Source organism: Ctenopharyngodon idella, chromosome 20 (genome assembly GCF_019924925.1).
Source record: "Ctenopharyngodon idella isolate HZGC_01 chromosome 20, HZGC01, whole genome shotgun sequence".
NCBI lineage: Eukaryota > Metazoa > Chordata > Actinopteri > Cypriniformes > Xenocyprididae > Ctenopharyngodon > Ctenopharyngodon idella.
The window spans coordinates 1,910,026-1,936,236 of NC_067239.1; the positions used below are offsets into that span (position 1 = coordinate 1,910,026).

The 26,211-nt window shown below is 38.7% G+C and overlaps 1 protein-coding gene and 1 long non-coding RNA gene across 5 annotated transcripts in view; one reads left to right on the forward strand and one right to left on the reverse strand.

The window, feature by feature from the left end:
- The window catches only part of LOC127502251 (uncharacterized), a 114,072-nt gene that overhangs the window by 66,023 nt on the left and 21,838 nt on the right, over window positions 1-26,211 (reverse strand). The window lies entirely within an intron of this gene.
- si:dkey-71h2.2 (low density lipoprotein receptor adapter protein 1) overlaps window positions 4,746-26,211 on the forward strand; it is a 40,640-nt gene continuing 19,174 nt past the window's right edge. For 2 of the 4 annotated variants that reach the window (XM_051875015.1, XM_051875014.1), the window contains exon 1: window positions 4,746-5,055. In XM_051875015.1, the coding sequence (XP_051730975.1) occupies window positions 4,971-5,055 (85 nt within the window). In that variant the 5' untranslated portion in view covers window positions 4,746-4,970. Of the gene's footprint in view, window positions 5,056-21,400; window positions 21,686-26,211 lie in introns of those variants that run through there. The other 2 variants (XM_051875016.1, XM_051875018.1) reach the window with 2 other exon arrangements.

A 26,211-nucleotide genomic window follows, 5' to 3' on the forward strand; every position in this document is an offset into this window, starting at 1 on the left:
TCTTCTTTCTGATGAACACAATCTGAGTTATATTAATAAATATCCTGACGCATCCGAGCTTTATAATGGCGGTGAACGGGATCAACAAGTACGAGCTGAAGAAAGTGCCTCCATCCACATCCATCCATCATAAACGTATTCCACACGGCTCCGGGGGGTTAATAAAGGCCTTCTGAAGCGAAGCGATGCGTTTGTGTAAGAAAAATATCCATATTTAACAAGTTATAAAGTAAAATATCTAGTTTCCACCAGGCCGCCTTCTGTATTCAACTTAGGAAGAAAGTGTAAAACTCTTGCAGTTCAAATAGCTTACGCTACGTCCTACGCCTTCCGTATTCAACTTACGGAAAAAACGTAACTGATGTGACGTCAGTTGAATATGGAAGGCGGTCTGGCGGAAGCTAGATATTAAAAAAAAAAAAAAAATAGAAAAATAGAAGTCAACAATTACAAGGAGATTCGTCACATCGTACACATTTATTACAGAAGCAATTATTATACTCTAACAGAGCCCGTCATTACATCAGGTTGAATGATTCTGATTGGTTAAGAAATACATAAAATTAAAAATTGTCCACATGGACTGATAGACATAAGCATGTCTCCATAGAATACAGATGACAACAAAACCCTGGTTTAGGCACAGAGGGACCTCTGAGGTCATATAACTACTCTTAGGTGCCAATTTGTCGGGGAAAACAAGTCATTCATCCAGGGTGCAAGTTGTTGTTCATTTCACCAATAGCTACTGATCTGTAGCCTAAAAAAGGATAGCCTACTAGCGAAAATACACAGAAACAGCTTCTTCAAGGTTGAAGTTGGCTGAACAGAATACTTTCCCAAAACATACTGATATTCAACACTCGCAGTAAGAGGTACAGACACTCCAGTGACTGAAGATGGAAAAGTAAAATAAAATTACATACGCTGAAGAAGTCATTCAGATAATTTAATATTTAGAAGGATAAATATTGATTAATAACTTGATTAAAAATCACTCAAAAGATATTGAAGCGGCAGTGGATTCAATATATGTATTTTATTTCATGCAAGTAAATTCTATTTTAACTGTTTTTGTCAGCATTTCTATAAGGCACAGACAGAGGGCACTAGAGCTCTAAAAACAGACTAGAACGATAGACTAGTCCAATAGGAAATCCAAGCAGTCAATACAGAATCACAGTCTTGAGTCTATATTGAACTCTAACAGAGGCTGTTTATCTTACTAACGAGCTAAACCTGACCCTCATTTTGGTCCAGGGACATAATATCAAGATGCTCTGTTTGTTTTTGGTAACGTTTTTATATTTCTATTGTCATTTGAATGGAACAGAACAGTAGCAACATAAAAAAGCAACCTTTAGATTAATATTATATATATATATATATACATACACTGATCAGGCATAACATTCTGACCACTGACAGGTGAAGTGAATAACACTAATTATCTCTTCATCACGGCACCTGTTAGTGGGTGAGATATATTAGGCAGAGTTTGACAAGGGCCAAATTGTGATGGCTAGACGACTGGGTCAGAGCATCTCCAGAACTGCAGCTCTTGTGGGGTGTTCCCGGTCTGCAGTGGTCAGTATCTATCAAAAGTGCTCCAAGGAAGGAACAGTGGTGAACCGGCGACAGGGTCATGGGCGGCCAAGAGAGAAGGCTGGCCCGTGTGGTCCGATCCAACAGACGAGCTACTGTAGCTCAAATTGCTCAAGAAGTTAATGCTGGTTCTGATAGAAAGGTGTCAGAATACACAGTGCATCAGTTTGTTGCGTATGGAGCTGCATAGCTGCTGACCAGTCAGGGTGTCCATGCTGACCCCTGTCCACCGCCGAAAGAGCCAACAGTGGACACGTGAGCATCAGAACTGGACCACGGAGCAATGGAAGAAGGTGGCCTGGTCTGATGAATCACATTTTCTTTTACGTCATGTGGATGGCCGGGTGCGTGTGCGTCTCTTACCTGGGGAACACATGGCACCAGGATGCACTATGGGAAGAAGGCAAGCCGGCGGAGGCAGTGTGATGCTTTGGGCGATGTTCTGCTGGGAAACCTTGGATCCTGTCATCCATGTGGATGTTACTTTGACACGTACCACCTACCTAAGCATTGTTGCAGACCATGTACACCCTTTCATGGAAACGGTATTCTCTGGTGGCTGTGGCCTCTTTCAGCAGGATAATGCTCCTGCCACAAAGCAAAAATGGTTCAGGAATGGTTTGAGGAGCACAACAACGTGTTTGAGGTGTTGACTTGGCCTCCAAATTCCCCAGATCTCAATCCCATGGAGCATCTGTGGGATGTGCTGAACAAACAAGTCCGATCCATGGAGACTCCACCTCGCAACTTACAGGACTTAAAGGATCTGCTGCTAACATCTTGGTGTCAGATACCACAGCACACCTTCAGGGGTCTAGAGGAGTCCATGCCTCGACGGGTCAGGGCGTTAGGGTTACATAGTTATTTCATGAAAAATAATGTAAGCTGTTGTTAACAATTGTAAATTCTGGTTGTTTTTATGATTATATATATTATTTCTTTCTCAACTCTCAACATGTTCTTATGGTTCCATGAAGAACCATTAAGATGCATGAAACCTCTCCATTGCACAAAATATTCTTTATAGTAAAAAAAAAAAAAAGTTCTTAAAAAGATTAGCCTATTAAATGTTCTTTAAATTATACATCATGTTAATTCTTACAGGGTTGACGCACAACGCACATGGGGACAAAACTTCAAATACAAATATTTTATTAAAATATTTTAAAATAAAATATTGGCTATTATGTGGAATTATAAATAGGAAAAATAAACCAGTACAAAAACGTATGTAATTTGTTTAAAATTAATAAAATGATTGTAAAATTTTGTCGGAGGATTATTACTGAAACTGTCCATTAATCATATATCAACAAATGTCCAGTTTTCAATAGCTAGTGAAAAGTCCTTTACTGTACAAATTCATGGTAACAGAGTTGATCGCCCCCTACTGACAAACCAAACAAAACATAAGATAAAGTCACTAAAAATATAAAACATTTACTTCCTGAAAGTATGAGTTCACATCCTGAAAATATGATGTTATTATGAGTTTTTTATTTATTAGTGTTTATGGAATTATACTCTCATTTTAATTATGATGTTAACAGGGTTGACACATAGCCTAACATAGGGGACACTTCAAGTTCAAATACAGGTGCATCTCAATAAATTAGAATGTCGTGGAAAAGTTCATTTATTTCAGTAATTCAACTCAAATTGTGGAAATTCAATGCACACAGACTGAAGTACTTTAAGTTTTTGGTTCTTTTAACTGTGATGATTTTGGCTCACATTTAACAAAAACCCACCAATTCACTGTCTCAATAAATTAGAATACTTCATAAGATCAATAAAAAACAGGATATTTTAAACAGAAATGTCAGGCTTCTGAAAAGTATGTTCATTTCTATGCACTCAATACTTGGTCGGGCCTCCTTTTGCCTGAATTACTGCATCAATGTGGCGTGGCATGGAGGCGATCAGTCTGTGGCACTGCTCAGGTGTAATGAAGCCCAGGTTGCTTTGATAGTGGCCTTCAGCTCATCTGCATTGTTGGGTCTGGTGTCTCTCATCTTCCTCTTGACTATAGATTCTCTATTGTGGGCAGGTGCCAAAATGAAATCAGCATCTCCATAAAGCTTGTCAAAAAGCGTTAACTGTGGACTTCAGAAGACACAGTGGACCAACACCAGCAGATGACATGGCAGCCCAAATCATCACTGACTGTGGAAACTTCACACTGGACTTCAAGCAACATGGTTTCTGTGTCTCTCCTCTCTTCCTCCAGACTCTGGGACCTTGATTTCCAAATGAAATGCAAAATTTACTTTGGACCACTTTGGACTTTTTGGACTTCGGACCACTGAGCAACAGTCCAGTTCTTTTTCTCCTTAGCCCAGGTAAGACGCTTCTGACGTTGTCTTTGGTTCAGAAGTGGCTTGTTGTGACAGTTGTAGCCCATTTCCTGAAGACGTCTGGGTGTGGTGGCTCTTGATGCACTGACTCCAGTTTCAGTCCACTCCTTTTGAAGCTCTCCTAAGCTCTTCAATAGGCTTTGCCTGACAATCTTCTCAAGCCTGCAGTCATTCCTTTCACTTGTACACCTTTTCCAACCACACTTTTTCCTTTCAGTCAACTTTCCATGAATATGCTTTGGCACAGCACTCTGCGAACAGCCAGCTCTTTCAGCAGTGACCCTCTGTGGCTTACCCTCATTGTAGAGGGTCTTGATGATCGTCTTCTGGACAACTGTCAAGTCAGCAGACTTCCCCATGACTGCTGTTGGGATTACTGACCTAAACCCAGTATTTATACCCTGAGAATGGTAATTTAATAGAACTTGAAATTAAATTCTAATAATTTGAGATACTGATTTTTTTGATTTTGATGAGCAGCAAGCTGTAATCATCAAAATGAAAACAAAAAAAGTCTGGAAATATTTTACTTTATGTCTAATAAATCTAGAATATATTTAAGTTTTACTTTTTGAATTAAATTACAGAAAGAAAAAAAAAACTTTTTCATGATATTCTAATTTATTGAGATGCATTTGATTAAAATGAATAAAATGATATCGCCTAAAAGTTTTATTAGCTTTTCTTTGTTAACATCGGTCACAGCGACACTTCACGTAATGAACCGGATGAATAATTATATGGTTCGCTCCAAGTTTTGCACGGTTGTTTTTCACACTTCATTATAGTCATGAATCGTCAGCGGATGTGAAGGGAACAGCTCGTGGATCTGTCAGACGGGCAGTGAAGGGTTAATGTTACTGTACAGATACAGGACTGTGTGGGGTGTCTATAGGCTGCTCGTGTCCACTCGCTCCATTACTCGCTGCATGTTACTCTACTTTCCCCGTTCCCACAGTCGGCACCAAAGAAGAGCTCTGCGCCGGCTCTGCACACACCTCCTCCAGCATGGATGCGCTAAAATCCGCCGGGAGAGCAATAATCAAAAGTCCCGGAGTTCCGCGGCACACATGGGGAACGTCCAAACATGAGAGTGAGTAGCCTGCGTTCATCTGTTTACATTTACTGCATCAGTGCTGCTGTTCACGCGATGCTACCATAACACTGCCTCTGTTCCACATGAAACTACCTGAACATTTGTCCTTTTACTGAAAAAAATGGTTTTGGTTATTGCTTAACAGTCCATATTGCTTTTATTTGTCTCTGCATAGTGTGAGATATTCACTTGTGTGCTACATATTATTATAAATTGTACTATTATAAATATTCCATCATTGCATATTATCGGATACTGTTACCCAGTCTGGTTATTGTAAAATATCTGTTTCTCTCTTTTTCCCATGTGTATAAGAAAATCCAATTAGATCGAATAGTAGATGTAACCACTGAACTGTTCAAGGTTGACTGGCTTTATGAAATGTGTTGAAACTTGGTCAGGCTCAGAGAGACATCTGACCACACTGTACAAAATAAATCACACTTCTAACTTTCACACTTTCACTGACTCCAAGTCACACTTCACCCATTTATGTTTTAATGACTGAATCAGTTGGCCGGTCCTGTCAGCTTTTGTTCTGTCAGAGGAAGAATCGAGTGCTCTTGTGTGGTAAAGAGGGCAGTGGTTTTATGAGACAGCCCGTGTCACATCGGCGGTGACAGGCAGGAGCCTGAGGCTCAATACGCTGTCATTCTGAAGTTCATGAGGCACTCTGGGGAGGAAACATCTCCATTCCCACTTGAACTGTGTTCCAGGAATACAGCTGGAGGAAAGCCGTCTGTCTCTTGCTGCTGAGAGAATGTATATTTGCTAAAAACCCAAGAAAATTAGCAAAATTAATTATTAAAGTCAACAACTGTGTCTTGGGAATTTAGATGTGCCCTCCCCGAATTAAATTTTAATGATTTGATCTGTAATGGCTGTCTGTCTCTGTATTTCAGAGACAGAGCGAGCAAGTGGACAAGGTTTAATTGTTGCTTGAGGACTAAATTTGCTTGTTGGTCTACTGCCATTATTTCTCACAAAGGACTAGAGAAATATAGCATTTTATTTCATATACTTTATTGTAGTTAGTGGTAATTTCATATTTTGTTCAGTTATAGCACCACCAACTTTTAAGTGTGCCCATAAATAAGTGTCAAATTTGGTGAAAATGTCTCATTTCGTTTAGGAGTTATAGACATGTACATAAAAAATGACCCATGCACGACTTTGATTGCATTTTTTTGCGACTTACTATCAAAATTTTGGCATTTGGGCTTTAACATTTAGCCAACAACCTATGTTTCTGAATGTCCTATCGTGGTTTCATCTCGATCGGACTAACAGTTTCAAAGATATTCGCGAATGTTGTTTTAACACTAAATTGCAACGTTGCGCAAACCAAAAGGTGAAACCTATCATGTTAGGTATCGTTGGACTCGGCAAGGATTCAGAAATCTAAGGAGATGACTCCCATGAAAATAAATAAACCACATCAAAAGTTATGAGCATATGAATATTTGATCTCACCACTAGGTGGCACTGTCTCGAAACATCTCAGGCTCCTTCAGGGCATCATGCTGATGACCCATACCGAGTTTTGTAATGATATGCTAATGAGTTCAAAAAATACAGCATTTTGTTACAAATGCAAAATGGTCGACGCCCAAAATGGCTGATATGGTAAAATTGGATATCAATCGACTTGGCATGCTGCCCTGAATCTAACAATTTTTGGCCAAACCGTTCAGAAGTTATAAGCAAAAATAGCAATTTTTGTTATCTCCAGACCAGTAGGTGGCGCTGTGCCGAAATGTAGCATGTAGCCTCAGGTCATGCTTGTGATGACATGTACCAAGGTTGGTCAGAATATGCTAAAGCGTTGCAGAGATACAGCCTTGCGTCCAATTTTGTATGCTCTTCGAAATTGTTTGCACGTTATTCGCAAATGGTTGGGTTTATCGAAAAGCTTTTGATAACTTTTTGCCAGCATAGTCTGAAGATGATCTGATTTGCGTTTCATAAAAATTGGAGCAACTGTCTAGGTAGGCAGAGTTCGAAAATGTAGGTTTTTTGATGGGGAAATTTGGCGGGAAAAGTTAATTTTGTTTCTAACCCTTATGGTTCAAAAGTGATTAACGTAAACATGAGTGAAAGTTTGAACAAGTGGTGGCGCTAGAGAGTTTGATCTAGAGACACCAAATTTGCTGTAGTTAATGTTGGGACTGTCCTCTATCTGTGTGCCTAGATAGAGGCCAACGATTACAATAGGTGCCTACACAGCTTCAGGTGCTTGACCTCTAACAATAACTCTTTCTTGAGCAGCAAATCAGCATATTAGAATGATTTCTGAAGGATCATTAGACACTGAAGACTGGAGTAATGATGCTGGAAATTCAGCTTTTTGTGCTTCTATACAAAACAACAGTGAAATGAATTAAATATTTCGAACTCAAAGGGGAGCAGATTCTGGTACAGCACACAAACAAGTGAATAATGAACTGTTTTTGTGCTGCCGCGATGAATATTCATGGGACGGTGGTGATGTGTCTCAAGTGTGTATTTGACTTGATGAAGGTCAAAGTTTTCACTGACGCTCATTAAAAGTGAAATTTCATGTTTTATGTTGCAAAAAGAGAAAGTTCAAGCTAAAATATCAGGATTGGGCTCCTGAAGATGCTGTAATTTTTGGTGTGTTTAAAGTCAGGAGATGCACACAGTCACTATCAATTCTCATTGTGTCGTTAAAATAACTTTGACAGCTCCAAAGGTCACATTAGTTGCTGTAAGTGTTAGACGCCCTTCCCGGTTTTTACACACTACAAGCGTGTGCAATTTCCTTAGTAATAACCCCTGGTTGGGAAATAACAGGTTTGATGATAGGCAACTTCCCTGTTGATCTCATGTAAACATAAAGAAAACAATTTATTTAAAAAATAATAATGCACTGGCTGTTAATACTTTACTGTTTAATCATAAATCAATACGTCAGCTGAAAGAGCTGAAAGGACTGTTGTGTCAATCCATGTTGAGGTAAAGCAAACATGGCTTTGGATGAACCGATTACAGGAAGGATGTCAGCAAATTTATCATGCTGTGACCAGGACAGGGAAGTGTTCACTAACAGTTGTGCTGCTTCATATTTTTGTGGAAACTGTGATACATTTTTTCAGGATTCTTTGATAAATAGAAAGTTAAAAAAAAAAAAAAAACAGCATTTATTTGAGATAGAAATCTTACATTATAAATGTCTTTACTATCACTTTTGATTAATTCAATGCATCCATGCTAAATAAAAGTTTTAATTTATTAAAAAAAAAAAAAATCTTACTGACCCCAAACTTTTGAACGGTATAGTGTACATACTGTATATGCATATGAAAAATACCCTTATAGTGTGAGGAAAATGATTCTATACAACACTGAATCAATGAGCAAAGTGTGCATGCGAGTTCATTTTAAGGATGTTTCCTGTGAAAAAGTAGAATTTGTATTATTTATTGTTATACTTTTCTCATTTTTTGATTTATGGTCTTGTATTATGTTCTGTTGCTAAAGTAGAGGGTTCTTTGTATGTTGTTTCTTTAACATTCTTTACGTTTTATCATTCATATAGGTCTATACTTTTTTAATCATTTAGTATAAAGCTAGTATCATATAGCATACTCTTTACATTAATTTTATCTGACATTTATATTGATATTTCACACATATATTGATTTTGTCTTGCTACATGCTTGAATATTGTTGGAATAAGTATGAATCTGTGCAAAGTTCAAGTTTCATGTATTTCTGCTGGTAGCAGGGGAGTTTGAAGTGTATCTCTGTGTTGAAGGTTCGCTGATAAGCAGTTGTTTTCTCTGTGAATTCTTTGTTTTTCTAGGCTGTAAAGAGTTAAGGTATATTTTGTGTGCTTCTTGACTGCACGTGAGGTGGTTGTTAGATTTTTCAGATGGGAGCTCTTGTAATGAAAGCTTTGTAGTCTTTTTCCACAACAATAAGCACCGACGTTCATACAAACAGGGTGAAAAACACACACACAATCATTTTTCTAAATCAAGAGTGTGCGGTGCTGTTTGATAAGGATGTCCTGCTGCTCATTTCAGAGTGTGTCCACCAATGGACGAGACTGAAACGATCTTTCCTCTCCTTTAATGAGGAATCAGTACTGAGCTGGAAGGCACACAGGGAACGAGAGAGAGAGAGAAATAGACACACTCCTTTATTACTTCTGGCCTCAGTGACTCTCAGACATTGTTATTGTGATCTCCCTCAGACACTGACAACGAGCGCAGCAGACTGTCTGACTTTAGTTGTGTCTCAGCACAGGCCGCTCAGGTTCAACAATAAGGTTTAAGTTTCTTGAAAAAGACACTAGACCTTTTGCCCTAGGTGACAAAATCAACCTCGCCTGTGAATCAGGACCTGAATAAACAAACAGATGTTCATACTGCATTGTTTTAATTAACATAAATTTGCTGCTTGTTCAGTTTACTTAATTAAAATGAAATAACATTCTTGAATCTAATTTAATCGTGCGCAATCCAATGAAATTTGTATAACAAGTTTCTTTACTCCATTTGCGTTGGGAGTATATATGAATACTTTTTGTGCTGTTGATGTAGCATTGCACGTAGCAATTAGCAGGGATTTTTTTGTTCCCAGCATGCTTTACATAAAGCATTAAGTAAAAATTTTGTGGTATTTACATGTTTTTGAGCTTTTGATGAGAAAATTGGGAACTTGTTAGTGTTTAATGTTCAGTTATGTTAAAGTCACCATGAAACCAAAATTTAATTCTTATTTTTTAATGTTATAATATTACAGTACTTATCATAAATGATTTATCTGTGCATATCATTATTTTTAATTCATGTGCCCTCATGATCTTTAATCAAAATATCTTCCTCTCTCACTTGTAATGACTTCTCTGATGATGTGCTTACTGGCATGAGGGCGGGGCAACCTGTCACTCACATGACATCACAGCAATAGCAAACAACAACCATCCTATCAATTCATGATGAAATCAAGCCCCGCCCTACATTTGTTCTTGTTCGAGAAGCCGTTTCACTCGGATATGCGTCACAATAGGGAAGAAAACATTATCACCAATTTAATTATCAAATGTTCTTGCAGATCTTCATTAGCTGGTTCAGTTGTCTTAATTTGAAGGTTCCAGCCTTCGTTGCACATCCTTGGCCCTGTTTCCACCTTTTTATTAAGATGCATTTTGGTTGATTGGACCACAAGTGGACGATGCTAAATACAGGTGTAAATAGGGTATAAAATGTTTTGAGCTTGTCCACTTCCGACCTCTTTCAGAGGTAGTTGAAAGCGCATTCGACCGAATTGCTTTCGTAGTGTAAACGCTCATGTGGTTGAATGTGTTTGAACAGCCACTAAAGATGCCTACTCTCCACCTACTGACACAATAAACATTATGGGAAGCGCGCTCTCCAGATGGGATCTAAACTTTGTTGGCTGAAGACCCAAGTTTGGTTTGAAGATGAAAAATGTACCAAGCACAATGTTCTCTCACCATTCCTGATTTCTAACACACACTCACAGCTTTCGGCTGGTCTTGAGGCTGTCAGAGCAGAAATGAAAGCTGATACTCTCCATATGTTTTCCATCGTCTCCGGGTGCATTCATATGTAAATCGTACAAGCTTATTCTGTCCATTAGATTGAAAGATCTGAAAAAACCCATACATTTACCCGACCATAGACCCTCCCCTCTGTGCTCAGATTGCATAATTTATTGAAGAACGATGATGGAGAGCAGAACGTTCAGGCAAAATCTGATGTAAACAATGGACAATATTTCAATATTTCACAGATTTAACGCTTTTGTGGACAAAAAGCGATGTTGGATGTTTTTCAATGGTCATTTGTCATGGACATTTTACCCAAGTGAAACGGATTGGATTCTCGCGATTGCTAATTCATAACAAAGGTATGAAGTCCCGTTTTGATTTTGCGTGTTGTCATTTGCACTCGTGTCATTATCGTAAAACAGACACCGTAGATTGACACTAAACCCTTAGAACTGTTATCATTCCTAATATTTTTAGACAGTATTATATATAGTAAATGTAAACCATGGTAAACAAAGTGACGTCAAAGCCTGAGGTAGGGTCAGTAAACATCAAGAGGTTAATGCTGAGGAGGACTCTAGCCTACAAGCCTCCGATGGACTGGACTAGGAAGAACACACCCTCAGTAGTGTACAGCCTTCCGTTTGAGAAGCAACCATAGACAGTGATTCATGGGCTCACTGAGATTGCCTCCTATTGGCTAACCATTGGAATTTTTAAACGTTATGAAACAGTTATGATTTCACAAAGCCTTGTTTACTTAAATTGCCTGGTAGTGTGATACACGCTCCAAACCACTGGTTCAAAACAAAAGATTCGCGAAAGTTCATAAGCTTCCCAGAACAGTGTTTTGAAAGCACCCATCATTAATGTGCACAATTTCTAATTGCTAGTTAACTGACTTATTTTATTGGCTCCACTCAGTTAGGCAGTAAGTTCAGCCAAACAGTTGTCTCAGTGCTCTGGATGTGAATATCTAGATGTCAGTTTGAAAAGCAAAGAACTGTGCTGTTTTGATGTGCTCTAAAGTGAATATTACATTTTGACAGTATCTTTGAAATTATTTTTTTCCTGGATCAAATATAAATGCATTCAGTTTGAACTGCCAGTGCTCACAACTGTCAGCAAAGAGAAATTCTGCTTCCTGTGCCTTCTTTTCAAACCAAATAACAACGAGTCTCTCTGTTTTCCCCTCTTCTTTTGATTTGTTTTCTTGTTACTTATCTCTCAAATCACTAGCAAATAAGAGCACAATCCCTCAGGACCTCAGAATAGGTCTCTCTCTCCCTATCTCTCTGTCTCAATCCTTCTGTCTTTGTCATTATTTCTCCTTAGTGTCTGTGAGCATGGAGACTCCCTGTGGTTTGTTCCCTGCAGGTTATAAATAAAATAAGAGAAAAGGATTTTGGAGAGAGAAACTGATGCACAATGTGCGTATGGCCACACTCAAGACACAATCCACAAAAACCTGACAAGGAATCCGGCCCATACTTTACAATACAGCTTCACATTCATGTTACAGTGTACAATTAGATATAAATCTATTGTAATTGATAACTCATAATTTGAGTAACATAGACACTGTAATTTAAAATGTTTGGACTGTGATGTGTTGGCATGGTGATATATGGATATTTCAGAAATATTCATTTCCTCGAATTAAAAGAAACATGCTGATCAGAAATACATAAATACGTGGATATGAAATAATTTTTTAAAAATTAATTATATATTTTTTAAAAATCAAATAGGTTTAGGCATCGTCTCGGTTACATAGGTAACCCTCGTTCCCTGAAGGAAGGAACAGAGATGTACGTCGGACAGACCGACGAATAGGAATCTCGCTAGAGAGGCCAATCTACTTCGAGTGTGACTAAAACGAGCCAATGCATATTGGCATGCAATTATATGCATCAGCTGCTCTGCCACGCAGCATGGGTATTTAACGAGCAGCAGGTGCGTTGCATCTTCAGGGTTTCGCTGAGGAGCCAAACAGGTTAGGCAGCAGCATCAGCAGGGTACAGCGACTGTGGCGACGGGATGTACGTCTCCGTTCCCTCCTTCAGGGAATGAGGGTTACCTTGTAACCGAGACGTTCTTATTCAGTCGGTCACGTTCGACGTACGTCGGACAGACCAACGAATAGGAATCCCTACCAAAGCACCACAGGCGCTGCCCCCTTCCAGTGCTCTGTGCAAGCCTCCTGCACCCCCTCGCCTAAAGGACGGTGGGACAGGGCTAACACAGAGAGTGTCGATCACTGCTGTTCCCAAAAATCCATTCAGTGAGACTATTGGATAACACTGGGAAAGCGTACCCTTTCACTGGGAAAGGAACGCTGCGGAAGCCCACATCCTTCCCCGAAGGAGTTATGTGGAGAAGTACATAGTCTAACCCCCGTAGGGCTGTACTACATATGGAAGTACTGGGGTGACTCCAACCTGATGAGAGGTGGGTTCTCTCAGAGGGAAAGACACAGGCTTCGTTAAGGAGCAACCGTGGAATAACACATATGGGATCCCCGTAGGGTCACACATATGGAACCCAGCCTAAACCCGGTTCTCAAGTATACAACGGAGTAAAGGCCAGCGCCAGATGCTCCGCCACGTCTGGCTACCGAAGGGTAATCGGGGGACTCAACAGGGTCTGCCTTATAGGGACAGAGCAAAGCCAGGGCTGGGTCTGCCTCCTCCGGGGGCAGCGCTTGCAGGCTCACTACCTGGTCCCTGAAGGGAGTGGTAGGAACCTTGGGCACATAGCCAGGCTGGGGTCTCAGTACCATGTGGCTGTCACCCGGCCCGAACTCTAGGCACGATTCGTCGACCAAAAATGCCTGCAGGTCCCCTACCCTCTTGATGGAGGCTAATGCAACCAGCAGCAAAGTCTTCATAGACAGAAGTCTCGTCGAGAAGAGCACCACTCGACGAACAGGTTATACTTCAAGGCGTAAGCACGTCTCATAGACAGTGCATGTGCCGAAATAATGGTGTTAAGTACCTCAAGGGGGTAAGTCACATAGAACCTCCGCATCCTGTCCAGGGACCAGACATGGAGTTTCCAGAGGTCTGGTCGCGGGTGCCAAAGGGTACCCCATCTCTGAGGAAGAAGGTCTTTCCTCAGAGGAATGCGCCAGGGAGGGGCTGTCGTGAGGAGCGTGAGTTCCGGGAACCATGTCCGGTTGGGCCAATAGGGTGCAACTAGCAGGACCTGCTCCTCGTCCTCCCTGACTTTGCACAAGGTCTGTGCAAGTAGGCTCACTGGGGGAAACGCATATTTGTGAAGGCCCCGGGGCCAGCTGTGCGCCACTGCATCTGTGCCGAGTGTTCCCTCAGACAGGGAGTAAAACAGCTGGCAGTGAGAGGTTTCTGGCAAGGCAAACAGGTCTACCTGAGCCTCTCCGAGCTCTCTCCAAATCAGCTGGACCACCTGGGGTGGAGTTGCCACTCTCCCGGCAGCGCAGGTCGTGAGAGCTCGTCGGCCACACGTTTGAGCACACCAGGAACGTGAATGTCACGAAGCGACCTCAGATGCTTCTAACTCCAAAGGAGGAGATGGCGGGTGAGTTGCGACATGCGAGTTGCGACATGTGAGTTGTGACATTATTTTATGGTGTATAAAATAATAAGTGCATAAATTTGCATATTTTTATCCAGTGAGTTTCCCCTCATGACATTAAACAACACACACACCTTTGCTCTAAATTCATCTAAAAAAATAACTAGTGGTTCTTTCGTGTCTTTCTTTGAAGTTGCTTTGGTTTTTTCATTAGTCTGAACCTGCTTTATCTCTGTGAGAGCGGTCAATGATGAGGTCCTCCCAAATATTGATTTTCTTTGTTCTCCTTATGTTCACCAAATCTAAACAGCATTATACATTAGATTGCACTGGTTCTGAAGGCATACAGAAGCACTGATATTAGTTATATAAAAATATTTCCCTCCGTTGAGTCATGGAATGTGTTTGAATATAAGTGATAACATTATATTCTTATTCAATTATTTTTTTGCTAATATAACTTTTGTTTCTCTAATTTAAATGTGCATCATTTCTCTCCCACAGTCAGCTGTAACAGCGTGTAAACAGGCAGTGTCACGTAGAGAAAGAGTTGAGTAAAGCGCACACTGAACGCATGAGAATTAGCCGTCACTTCCTCCCACAGAGAGATCCGTGTCATCCATATTTGACAACCTGGACATGCATCAGGGAAATTTGACACTCGTTCCGTCTATCTTTCTGTTTCTCATTCCGTTTCTGTCCTTCTGCTCCTCTGATAGCTCTCTTTTCCTCTGCTGATTTTAGGTACCTGTGGTTTCCAAAAAAATATTCTTTTGTTAAAAAAAACAGCCTTTTATTCTATTTTAGGCGTCCCTGCTGCCGGCGTTACCCCTGTGAACCCTGTCACTGATACTCTCTCATCGTCTGTCTGTCTGTCTGCACACGCTCTCGGTGTCTTTCATCTGTGCAGTCGGGCTCAGTGGGATTCAGACGGCTCCTGACTCCTGAAACAGGAGCTGATCACATTCATGAGCTGTCTTTTATGATTTTCAACCATATTTATGCATGCATAAGAAATATTAATAACTTATTATAGCCGTCATGGGATTGGCATTGGAGCTATAAAGCAAGACGTTCTTTACGAAACTATTTTTGTTGTAATTTACACGTCACGTTGAAAGGGAGTATTTAGAAATATGCAGTTTAGTGTTCTGCTCTTTCATTTCAGTGCCATAATTTGCCCTGTCTTATAAACAAATTATTTTTAACACTCATGTTCTCTTGAGATTGACCCCAGTGATATAAAAAGATAAGTTTTCACTGTCTATTCCCCAAAAAATCCTGGGGGAAAAAAATGTATCACTATTTTCAAAAAAATATTAAGCAGCAAAAACTGTTTTCAACATTGATAATACTCAGAAATTTTTCTTGAGCAGCAAATTATCATAGCAGAATGATTTCTGAAGGATCATGTGACACTGAAGACTGGAGTAATGATGCTGAAAATTCAGCTTTGATCACAGGAATAAATTACAGCTTTACTATACAAAAAGAAAACAATTATTGTAAATTTAATGATATTTCACAATTTTACTTTTTTACTAAATTTTTAATCAAATAAATGCAGTCTTGCTGATCATAAGAGACTTCTTTCAAAACCCAAATATACTGCGCGCACACACACACACACACACACACACACACACACACATATATATATATATGAATTCAGGTTAAATGGGAGACATTTTTTCCAAGTCATCTTAATGGCAAAAAGTGTGTGTGTGTGTGTATATATATATATATATATATATATATATATATATATACATATATAATGTATATTAATATAATGTATATAATATTAATTATTTAAAAAAAATATATAATTATTATTTTAAAAAAAATTTGGGGTCAGTATACCAGCTAAAACATTGTAGAAAAATTTATTAAAAAATAAGTATTTCTACAGTTTAAACACCTGTCAGAAAATGTGAGTATATAATAATAATAATTCCTTACATTTATACAGCGCTTTTCTGGGTACTCAAAGCGTTTTACATATGGAAGTGGGAATCTCTTCAACCACCACCAATGTGCAGCATCCACCTGGATGATGCTACGGTGGCCATATTGCGCCAGAATGCCCACCACACTCCAGCTTATTGGTGGAGAGGAGACAGTGATGAAGCCAATCAAATGGGGATGATTAGGAGGCCATGACGGACAGAGGCCAATGGGCAAATGTGGCCAGGATGTATATAAATATTTATATTTTTTTATATTTATATTTGTAACCTTTCTTATGGTGGACACTTGAAGCATGTTACAATACTAAGTTAAGTTTTTTTGTTTTTTTTATCAGTTCTCATAAATGAAAAGGTCATGAAGTATCAATCTTCAATGTTAAGTATATTTTCAAGCTTTTTTCATTGGCCATGTGTCTATCAGAACCCAAACAAGTATTTTTATGATTAAAACGTCCTTGTTTAAAATCTGTCAACCGTCTGACAAGAAATGTGCTATCTAGTTCATAAATTCAGACCCTAAATATACTGTATGCTCCTCAGTCAGTCAGAACAGAAGGCATGCTGGGAGCAGTGTTCATTTCAGCATGCACTTCGTCTATCCTTTGGCAGTGTCTTCAGTGCTTTGACCTTTAACCTCAGCCATTAGTGAGTGCAGGCAGGGTGTTCAGAAGAGCTGCTCTGAACCAACCAAAACCCACCAATCAGCAGTGCCAAACCCTCATGGGACACACTTACAGCACACACACCAGCTGAGGCCCGAGACACACACCAGCCGGTTTCTCATCAGTCGACATCATCATATTAAACCCACACAGGTTTATTATATTACTGAGCTCTTACAGAACATATTTCTGCTGATGCTGTCTAAATATTCACTGGACAATTAGATTAAACTGTTATCTGGACCATTAGATAAATGAATCTAACACCAGCAGCTGAAGCACAATGTTGTAATAGTATGAAGGTTTAGATTGTGACATACTGCATCACGACAAATCATCTGCGATATAAAATGTTTAGCTATGATTTCACCATCTCATATGGGTCTGTCAATATATGGATCATTTTTCTTGAAACTACGTGCTCTCACTTAAAATGCATTTTGTAAAAGAGTCGTGTTGCGCCTGCCCTCTCTTATCTAGAAAACATCCCTCTGAAAAGCAGACCTTGATTAATGGTTTCAAACATGACCTTTGCATATAGGTGACCAACAGCCGATATGTTGCCCGCTCCCTTATCGGGACAAAAAATAAATAAATAAATAAAAAGTGCTGAGAAAGCACCCATAACTCAAACTTACAGAGTACAGAATGGGTCACAAGATGGGAGAACTTTGACCTGTATTTGATCTTATGTTAAATACAGTCCGCATTATAAATCTCATGTATTGTTGGTTGTATTCAGATCAGTTCAGACACAAGTGCGTCTGGCTTCAGATACAGCTGAAGAGAAACAGTCCCTTAACATGTTTACATTTTCTTAAAACTAAATCTCAATGCTGTTCAGTGTAAACAGAACCTGAGCGCAGGAAGTCTGTTCTGCTGCTGATAAGACTCAAACATTTTGTATTGCATTTGGATTACTTTGAAATCAAAAAAGCAAATAATCCACATTTTTATGTATGAGGATTTGAGGTGAAAATGTCTGTATGATAAATGTTTATGCTTTGTTGTGAACATTTATTAAAAGTTGAGAAGGAAGAATGGCAAAATCTGTAGCAGTAAAGTATAATTCGTGCAGCTCATTATGTTATGACAGCATATGTTTCAACTTGAGACACTTTTATGAAAGTTTTATACTGTATATGTGTGTGTATATACAACGGGGCAAAAGGCACACCCAGAAAATGTGCTTTTCACTACACCCATAGTGTATGACTGCAGAAAAAATATGTTTTTATTGAGCATTGATGGGGCAACAGATTTTGTGTGAAATAAATCATAAAAGTGGTTTGTTTGTTTAAAAATCTTATAAATGTATGAGGTGGTGAGGGTGGTCTTTTACCCCACAGACACATGGGTAAAACCAGCATGGGCCAAAAGGCACAAAGTATTGATACAAATACTTTAGCTAAAGTAATATGTTTTTAATTTAATACTTGTTCAAAACAATCACTTTAACAAAGTTTGTATTATTTTTGGTTTATTTTAATAAATAAAATAATTATTTTTTGTTCAATAAATATAGATGCCCATAGATGAAGAAACACTCATATACAGTATGTATAAATATATGTGCTGTGTTGGTAAGGCAGCTTGTGTGTATTAGTTCCCACTGGTTGGTAAGTCAAGCAGAAAGTCATTAATTCATTCAGTTTTGGAAGAATATTCCCCCTGTCGCCTCGGGGCAGGAGATGTTGTCTTTCTTCTCAGTCATACTGTAAGACTGACTTTGCTTTCTGTTCATTAATTTCATTTGTGCAGTCTTGCATATGAGTGATAACACTCGTAACTACAGGCCTCTGCAGACTGAGAACACTGGGGGAAAAACTGTGAACAGTGATGAATGGAGGTTTTCAAAGAATTATTTTGTTTTATTCAGCTGTTTTAATCATAAGATTTAGTTGCAGTAAGAAATCACTCTGAATTTATATTACTCTACAAGAAAAACTTGTGATGTAAATACAGAGTTCTGTCCTGAAACTCTAGATGGCACAGGCTATCACAGGTCCTTAACTCAATCTGTTTGCAACATCATTCTCTATAGTTATTATTATAGTTATTACAGCAATAACAGCAGCGTAGCAGATCTATTCCGCCATGACCAAACATATCAACATTGGATTCGGACTTTATAACTCACAATTGGGACTTTTTATCATGCAATTCTGAGAAGAAAAAAAAGTCAGAATTGTGGAAAAAAAAGAGTCAGAATTGCGAGAAAAATCTAATTTGTGAGAAAAAAAGTCAAAATTGCAGGAAAAAAAATTTAAATTGCAAAAAAAGTCATAATAGCGAGAAAAAAGTCAAAATTGCGAGAAAGTCAAAATTTCGAGAAAAAAGTAAAGAATTGTGAAAGTCAGAATAGTGAGGAAAAAAAAAAATTGTGAGAAAAAAGTAAAAATTGTGAAAAAAAAAGTCAGAAATGTGAAAAATCAGAATTGCAATAAAAAATCTAATTTGTGAGGAAAAAAAGTCAAAATTGCAGGGGGAAAAAACAAAATTGCAAAAAATGTCAGAACTGCGAGAAAAAGTCAAAATTGCAGAAAAAAAGTCAGAATTGCGTGAAAAAATCAAAATTGCGGTAAAAAAAAGTCAGTATTGTGAAAGTCAGAATAGCGAGAAAAAGTCAGAATGGTGAGAACAAAGTCAGAATTTTCTAGAAAAAAGTCAGAATTGCGAGAAAAAAGTCGCAGTTATCTTTTTTTTAATTCTGTGGCAGAAACAAGCTTTCATATATGTTTAATCATTCAGAATTTTTTTTATATATTGTTATAGCCATAATTTGAGGATTTTCAGAGTTTAGTGTGTGCTATTGTGACTGCTCATGTTTACATGCTAACATCCCCCATTGTAGGACTGTCTTATGCTCAATGACTTTTGTTGCTAAGCAACGGAGCTTGGTCTGACACCACAGTGGTTGTCCTGAGCAGAGAAATTTGATGAAGATATGGCATGTTCAACAGCTCAAACAGCTCTGGGTCTGAGAACTCAAAACTAAACATGGAGACTTTGAGAGCTTCCTGTTATTTCTCCTCAACAGTGCGCCTGTAACTGAACCATCTCTCTCACTCTTAGAAATAAAGGTTCTAAACACAATCAACAATGTTTGATATGAGAAGAAAACCTGAAGACACTAGCAGTAACTGAATGGAACACGAAGACTCTTTACAATCACTCATATAGTCAAAACAAGAACTTTACTGCAGAAAAATGGAATTGTTTAAAGTGTATATTCCACTTATGGATGATAGAATCGGTTCTATTCCCCAATTCCTCTGCCTCCCTCTCTGCCGTTTCATGTCCTATATACTCTGAAGGTAATGTCCCAGATTCTTCCAACACTCATTATTTAGACACTAAATGGCAGAGCAGAGATCAGAGGCCTTTTATTCAGCTGCTGTCAGCACGTTGAAGAAGGAAAAACCATTCAAGTCTGTTGTATTTAATATTCAACCATTTGTACGTGACGCATAAAAATGCTAGTGCAGAATCATTCCAGGAATTTGATTTACTCGTTGCTACGGGCAACTGTCCTGCCCGTGTGTCATTGTGTGAGCTCCTGTTTTAATTAATCATCTCATCATGGAAATGCAGTCATTATATTCACTGAGATTCAACATGATTGTGTATTCATGAGTCTTCTGAGTGTAAACTAGACCATTAAGCAGATATCTGTGGCTGACCGTCTCACTTGCTTTCCTTCAGTGTCGTGGTTCATGGCATCCATGTGCTCGATTATCAAATGTGTCAGTGAAAGCACAGCCTTAGGAAACAGTCGGGTGCCGAAAGAAAAAACGACGAGGCTGTTAATCGATGGTGTTTGCTTCTGTTGAAGTGGTCAACCTGCATTATTTCAGCTTATTTTTAAAATAATCATGTTTAAAGGGATAGTTCACCCAAAAATGAAAATTCTGTTGTCATTTACTGACCCTCAAGTTGTTGCAATCCTGTATGAGTTTCTTTCTTCTGCTAAACACAATATTTCGAAGAATATGGGTAACCAAACAGTTGATGGCATGGAAAAAATACAATGTACGTCGATAGGGTCCATCAAATGTTTGGACAGAATTTTCATTTTTGGGTGAACTATCCCTTTAACAGCAGAATTTCTGTTGAAAAACTACATTACCCATGATGCTGTACTGAAAATTACACAGAGAGAGTCAGAGAGTCGAAAAAAGCAACACACGCCAAAAACTCCTTTAGCTCCGCCCACTCTCATGACTGTGAATGCCGTAATCGAGACGATCTCTCTTCGCTCTCAAAATACTTAAATGTTTGTATATATATGCATATTTTGCAATAAACTTAATTTTATGTTTCTCCATCGTTTTTAATTCAATTATGCTGTTTGCAATGCTTCATGGGATTGTAGTTCTTTCCCTCACTAAAATCGTTAAGTACACAGTCTGGTATCTTTGGATTTTTGTCCGATTTTCAAATAATTTTTTGCTTCAAATCAAAGTTTGTAGTGTTGTGTTAGATTGTCATATACAATATGCTAGTGCAAGTATATAACAATTAGTTTAAACTTTGACCTGTGGAGGGCAGTAATACTTAGCAGCGTCTACACTGCCGGAATTATAATAGAGAAGAAGAAGAAGAAGAAGAAGAAGAAGAGAGCTAGTTCAAGATGAGCTTCTGTGGATAAAATGTATATAATTTTTTGGGTTTTTTTTAGAAAATGGCCAATCGTTTCGTTAGATAAGACCCTTATTCCTTGTCTGGGATTGTTAAAAAGACCCTTGAAGCTGCACTGAAACTGTAATTTTGACTTTCAACCGTTTGGGGCCAATTGAAGTCCAATATAAGGAGAAAAATCCTGGAATATTTTTTATCAAAAACCTTAATTAAACGACTAAAGAAAGAAGGACATGGAAATCTTGGATGACAAGGGGGTGAGTAAATTATCAGGAAATTTTTATTTGAAAGTGGACTAATCCTTTAAAGACCCCATGTGGTAAAATTCAAGTTTTTAATGTTGTTTATGTCTGTGTGGTGTTTTTAATATGCTTTAAGACAAACCTTGTGCAAATTCATAAATCAACACCATTGCTGAGTATTTTCTCTTTAAAAAAGTGAAAAACCCCCCCCCCCAAAAAAACACGTTTTAAATCGCTGGTATCTCTGACGTCACAAATGTCACATCAAAGTGCCGGCGCGTTTTAGCATATCATTAACAGCGAACTAGCAGGAGAGTCTCGAGAGAAGCCAGGTTATCCCGGTATATTTTTCTGTTGATATAAAAAATCGTGTAGATTTAGCAATATGGCGGGTGTATGATGTTTATTGCGATGTTATGATGAACTATATGCTTTTCTCCACTGACGTTCTTGCACGTTTGTACGGACGCTGATTGTTAGAAGGCAGCTTTCTGACTCTGACATGGCGAATGTGAACATGGTTTGTGTAACATTAGCAACACATTATTAGCTGTTTGATAACGTAGTCAAGCAAAACGCTAATCATATTAATTACCGTCATGTGTCCGATGTTGTAAAGAGCGATATCATTGTGCAGCGTTTACCTTAGTAAGTTGACCGAGTGGATCTCTGAGCTGGTGTGAGTGAGTGGAGGCGGGGCTAATTAGCATATTCATTGATCCGTGTATATTAAATGAGGCAAGGGCGTAGAGTTACATTCAAGCTATTTTAAGGCATGAAGACATTTTTTCACAGGAAAAAATTTTTAAATATGTCATTTTGGTGATCAAAGATGAGTTTTAAGGGATAAAATTATTGACTGCAGGTGGACTTTAAGGAGCATTCACACTAAGGATGATAATTATAAAGATAACGATAAAGATATAGTTCTAAATGAATAGGAATAGCATTCACACCACAACTATAACGATAACGTCACAGAGATAAATAGGTCAGAACAATTCTTTTCAGCTGATGAACCATAAAAACATTGACAGCCAATCAGAATCAATCCTGCTTTGAAGAGGCGAAACTGCAGAGCGCGCTTATAATAAACAGAACGATATAGTGAGTTTGTGTGGATGCTAATATTTAGTTATAGTTCTTAGTGTGAACTTTTTTACTGGTTAGTGGAACGTTCTGTGTTTGCTGGGAGGATCTTTGTTTCAACCTAACTGTTCGAAACGCTTCTGGAAAAAGTAATAATATGCTAAACAACATATTTAAGTAGATTTCTTTCGATTTAAAACATCAAAAGCTTAAGCATTGCATCACAGACACCTTCAGTCTGGAGAAATGCCATGCATCTTTTGTCTAGCGCAGACACAAATGCGGTTACAGTAGTCTCGGCGTCTCTGGTAATCGCATTTCATGTGTGCACAAATCGGATCACTCTATCATCCAGACACATGCACCAGCCCAGACGTCAAATTATGTGCTGTTAAAAATGCCACTCTCACACCAAACACACAATAAGGGCTGTTTTTTCTTCACATTGCAACCTGCTCTTGGCTAAACCGGTAAGAATCCAATTACCATCAGCCCTTATGGCCCTTTTGCATTATTTGCTTCACTTTATTGTCATAACCTTTGCAAAGTTTTCTGAACATAAACATGTCCTACTTTAATCTAATCTAAGTGAAGGCCTGGAGCATCAACAACTAAAAATCAGATCAATTATTCATTCAGCAGCCTGGTGAACGTATGGTCCATCCCTCAAGTTACAGAGCGATACTAGTTGCAGCTTTATTGTGGCCCAAGTTTTGTGTGTGTCAGCGTTCCCACTTTCAAGGATTTCAGCAGGACAAATGTGCTGCAACAGCTCAGGGAGATTATACATGCCAGCAAGTCACCCTTAGAGCTTTTTGGCTACTTCTGTTATGTTTCCATGGCCCGCGGCTCATCTTTAATGGGCTATAGCATGTCATTTAGCGACGGCTGCAGTGCTGAGTGAGCATTGAGTGTTAGTTCTCCTGCCTATCGAGTGCTCAGATAGATTTTGTGTCTTCTTTGGTTAATAATTGACTTACAGTTGAGAAAGCCGTGATGGTGGTGTTGTCTTCCTGGCCCCAAACAGCTGGTGCTGCTGGGAGAGCCAGATGGCTCCGAGGAGAGCTGTCAGAACAGGACACGGGACAGGCAGATTAAATGAGTTTCTGTCCTCCATAGCTGCCTTAGAAGAATCACTTACTGAGTAGTAACAGATCTGTATTGTATAGTTTCAGACATTTGAAAACTTTTGTCACGATGAATATAATAATCAAGGAGGCACTGTTTTAAATGCTTTTGTTTTGCTACTGGAGGTCACAAGAAGAACTTTGTGAAGAGTTTATTGATGTTGGAAATGACAAACTTTGGCTTACCTGTCACAATGAATATAAATGATCAAGGAGGCACTAATTTAAGTACTATTCCCCCCATAAGATATGTACTAAGAAAGTAAATGATGACAGAATTTTCATTTTTGGGTGAACTATCCCTTTAATACTTATTTAAAACTGGCGATTTCTAAGCTGCTTCATGAAGCTTCGAAACCTTTACGAATCTTTTGTTTCGAATCAGTGGTCCGGTGTGGTGAGAAATCGAGTCCCCCCAGGAATCGCATCTCCTTTAGGACCCCGGGTGATCCCATTGGTTCAACAGATTTAATGGGTAGTATTTTTAGCGCCTGATTATAATTCCTGCAAAATCACGTTATGATTAATGACCATAAATGTCTTTTAAATCACATGGTTCATATACTAGTATATAACTGAAGCTATAGGTTGTGAATTCAAGCATTTCTCGTTCTTACTGTTTTTTTAGTTAGCTTATGTACTAGCATAGCATACATCTACCCAATTAGCCTGCTAGCTTAGCTTATTAGGGGTCAAGCACTGAAGGTGCGTAGGCACGTATTGTATCTGTAGGCGTTCTTTTTAATTCTTCTTCTTCTTCTTCCGCTCTTGAGTCTATGGCAGCCCATAGAACCGCTTGCGGGAAAGTTATGAAATTTAGCACACAGTTAGAGGACAGTCTGATCTGTATCTATAGCAAATTTGGAGTCTCTAACTCAATCCCTCTAGCACCACCAGCTGTCCAAAATTTGAAAATTGAAAAAATGAAAATTTTTCCGCCATTTTGAATTTTCTGAAAAACCTACTTTTTCGAACTCCTCCTAGGCCATTACTCCGATTTACACGAAAATTGAACCAGATCATCTTCAGACCATGCCAACAAAAAGTTATGGAATTCAAGTTTATTGCTCAAACCGTTTTCGAAAAACATGCGAACAAATTTTACGTAGCACTTGCGAAAATAGACATAATGCTGTATCTCCACAATGCTTTATCGTATTCAGACCAATCTTGGTACATGTCATCACAAGCATGACCTGAGGCAACATGCAGTGTTTCGGCACAGAGCCACCTACTGGTCTGGAGATACAAAAAATGGCTATTTTTGCTTATAACTTCTGATGGGTTTGTCCAAAAATCATAAATTTGATTCGGGGCATCATGCTGAGTCAAATTATATCAAATTTTCCCATATTGGCCACTTTGACCGTCGGCCATTTTGAATTTTGTGCTAAAATGCTGTATTTTTTAAATGCATAGCGTATCGTTATAAAACTCGGTATGGGTCTTTGGCATCATGCCCTGACAGTACTCAAACAGTTTCGGCGCAGCGCCACCTTGTGGTCAAAAGTTATAACAAAATTTACAAAAATGCTAATAACTTTGGACTATTTTAACCTATTGTAATGAAACTACTCTCAGTAGATTCCTTGGGTCATGCTGAGAACATAGATATCAAATTTGCCATAGTCGGCTGAACTTCCTGTCCGCCATATTGTTTTTCTTTAAAAACCTACTTTTTCGAACTCCTCCTGGACCGTTATTATGGATTTCAAGTCGATACGTCAAACCGTTTTTGTATACCGGAGCAACGAATTTGAGGCATGATGCAAAACCGACTCTTGAAGCTGTATCTCTGCAATGCTTTGGCATATTGACACCAAACGTTGCGAGTGTCATTGTCACCTCACTCTGACCATACCTCATTAATTTAATCACAGTGCCACCTATTGGTCGGAAGTGATAAACCAGTAAATCTTTATTATTGACTGTATTTGTGATTTTTCAGCTCTTTTGCCTAAAATGATCTTAATAGGTCTTTAATATCTCACTGTTGCAGTTGGTCTGATGTTCCCAGCCATGTTGGTTGGCTTCTAGTGCCTCTTGTGTGCTTGGCCCCGATAATTGCTGCTTGCAGCTATATTATTATATTAAGTATGTTTTTGCTTCCAGTATCTTTTTCCAGTTTGTTTTATTATGCAATACATAGGCATTCATTTTTTATTTCAAGCATGTTGTGTGTGCATTTAATGTAATAAACATCGTACAATAGTGAAATAGGTTAATTATAACCATAAAGATAACTTTTGATCAGGCATTACCACCTGGGTCCTAAAGGATGCCCAATTCCTGGGGGGACTTGGTTTTTCATGACACTGGAGCATG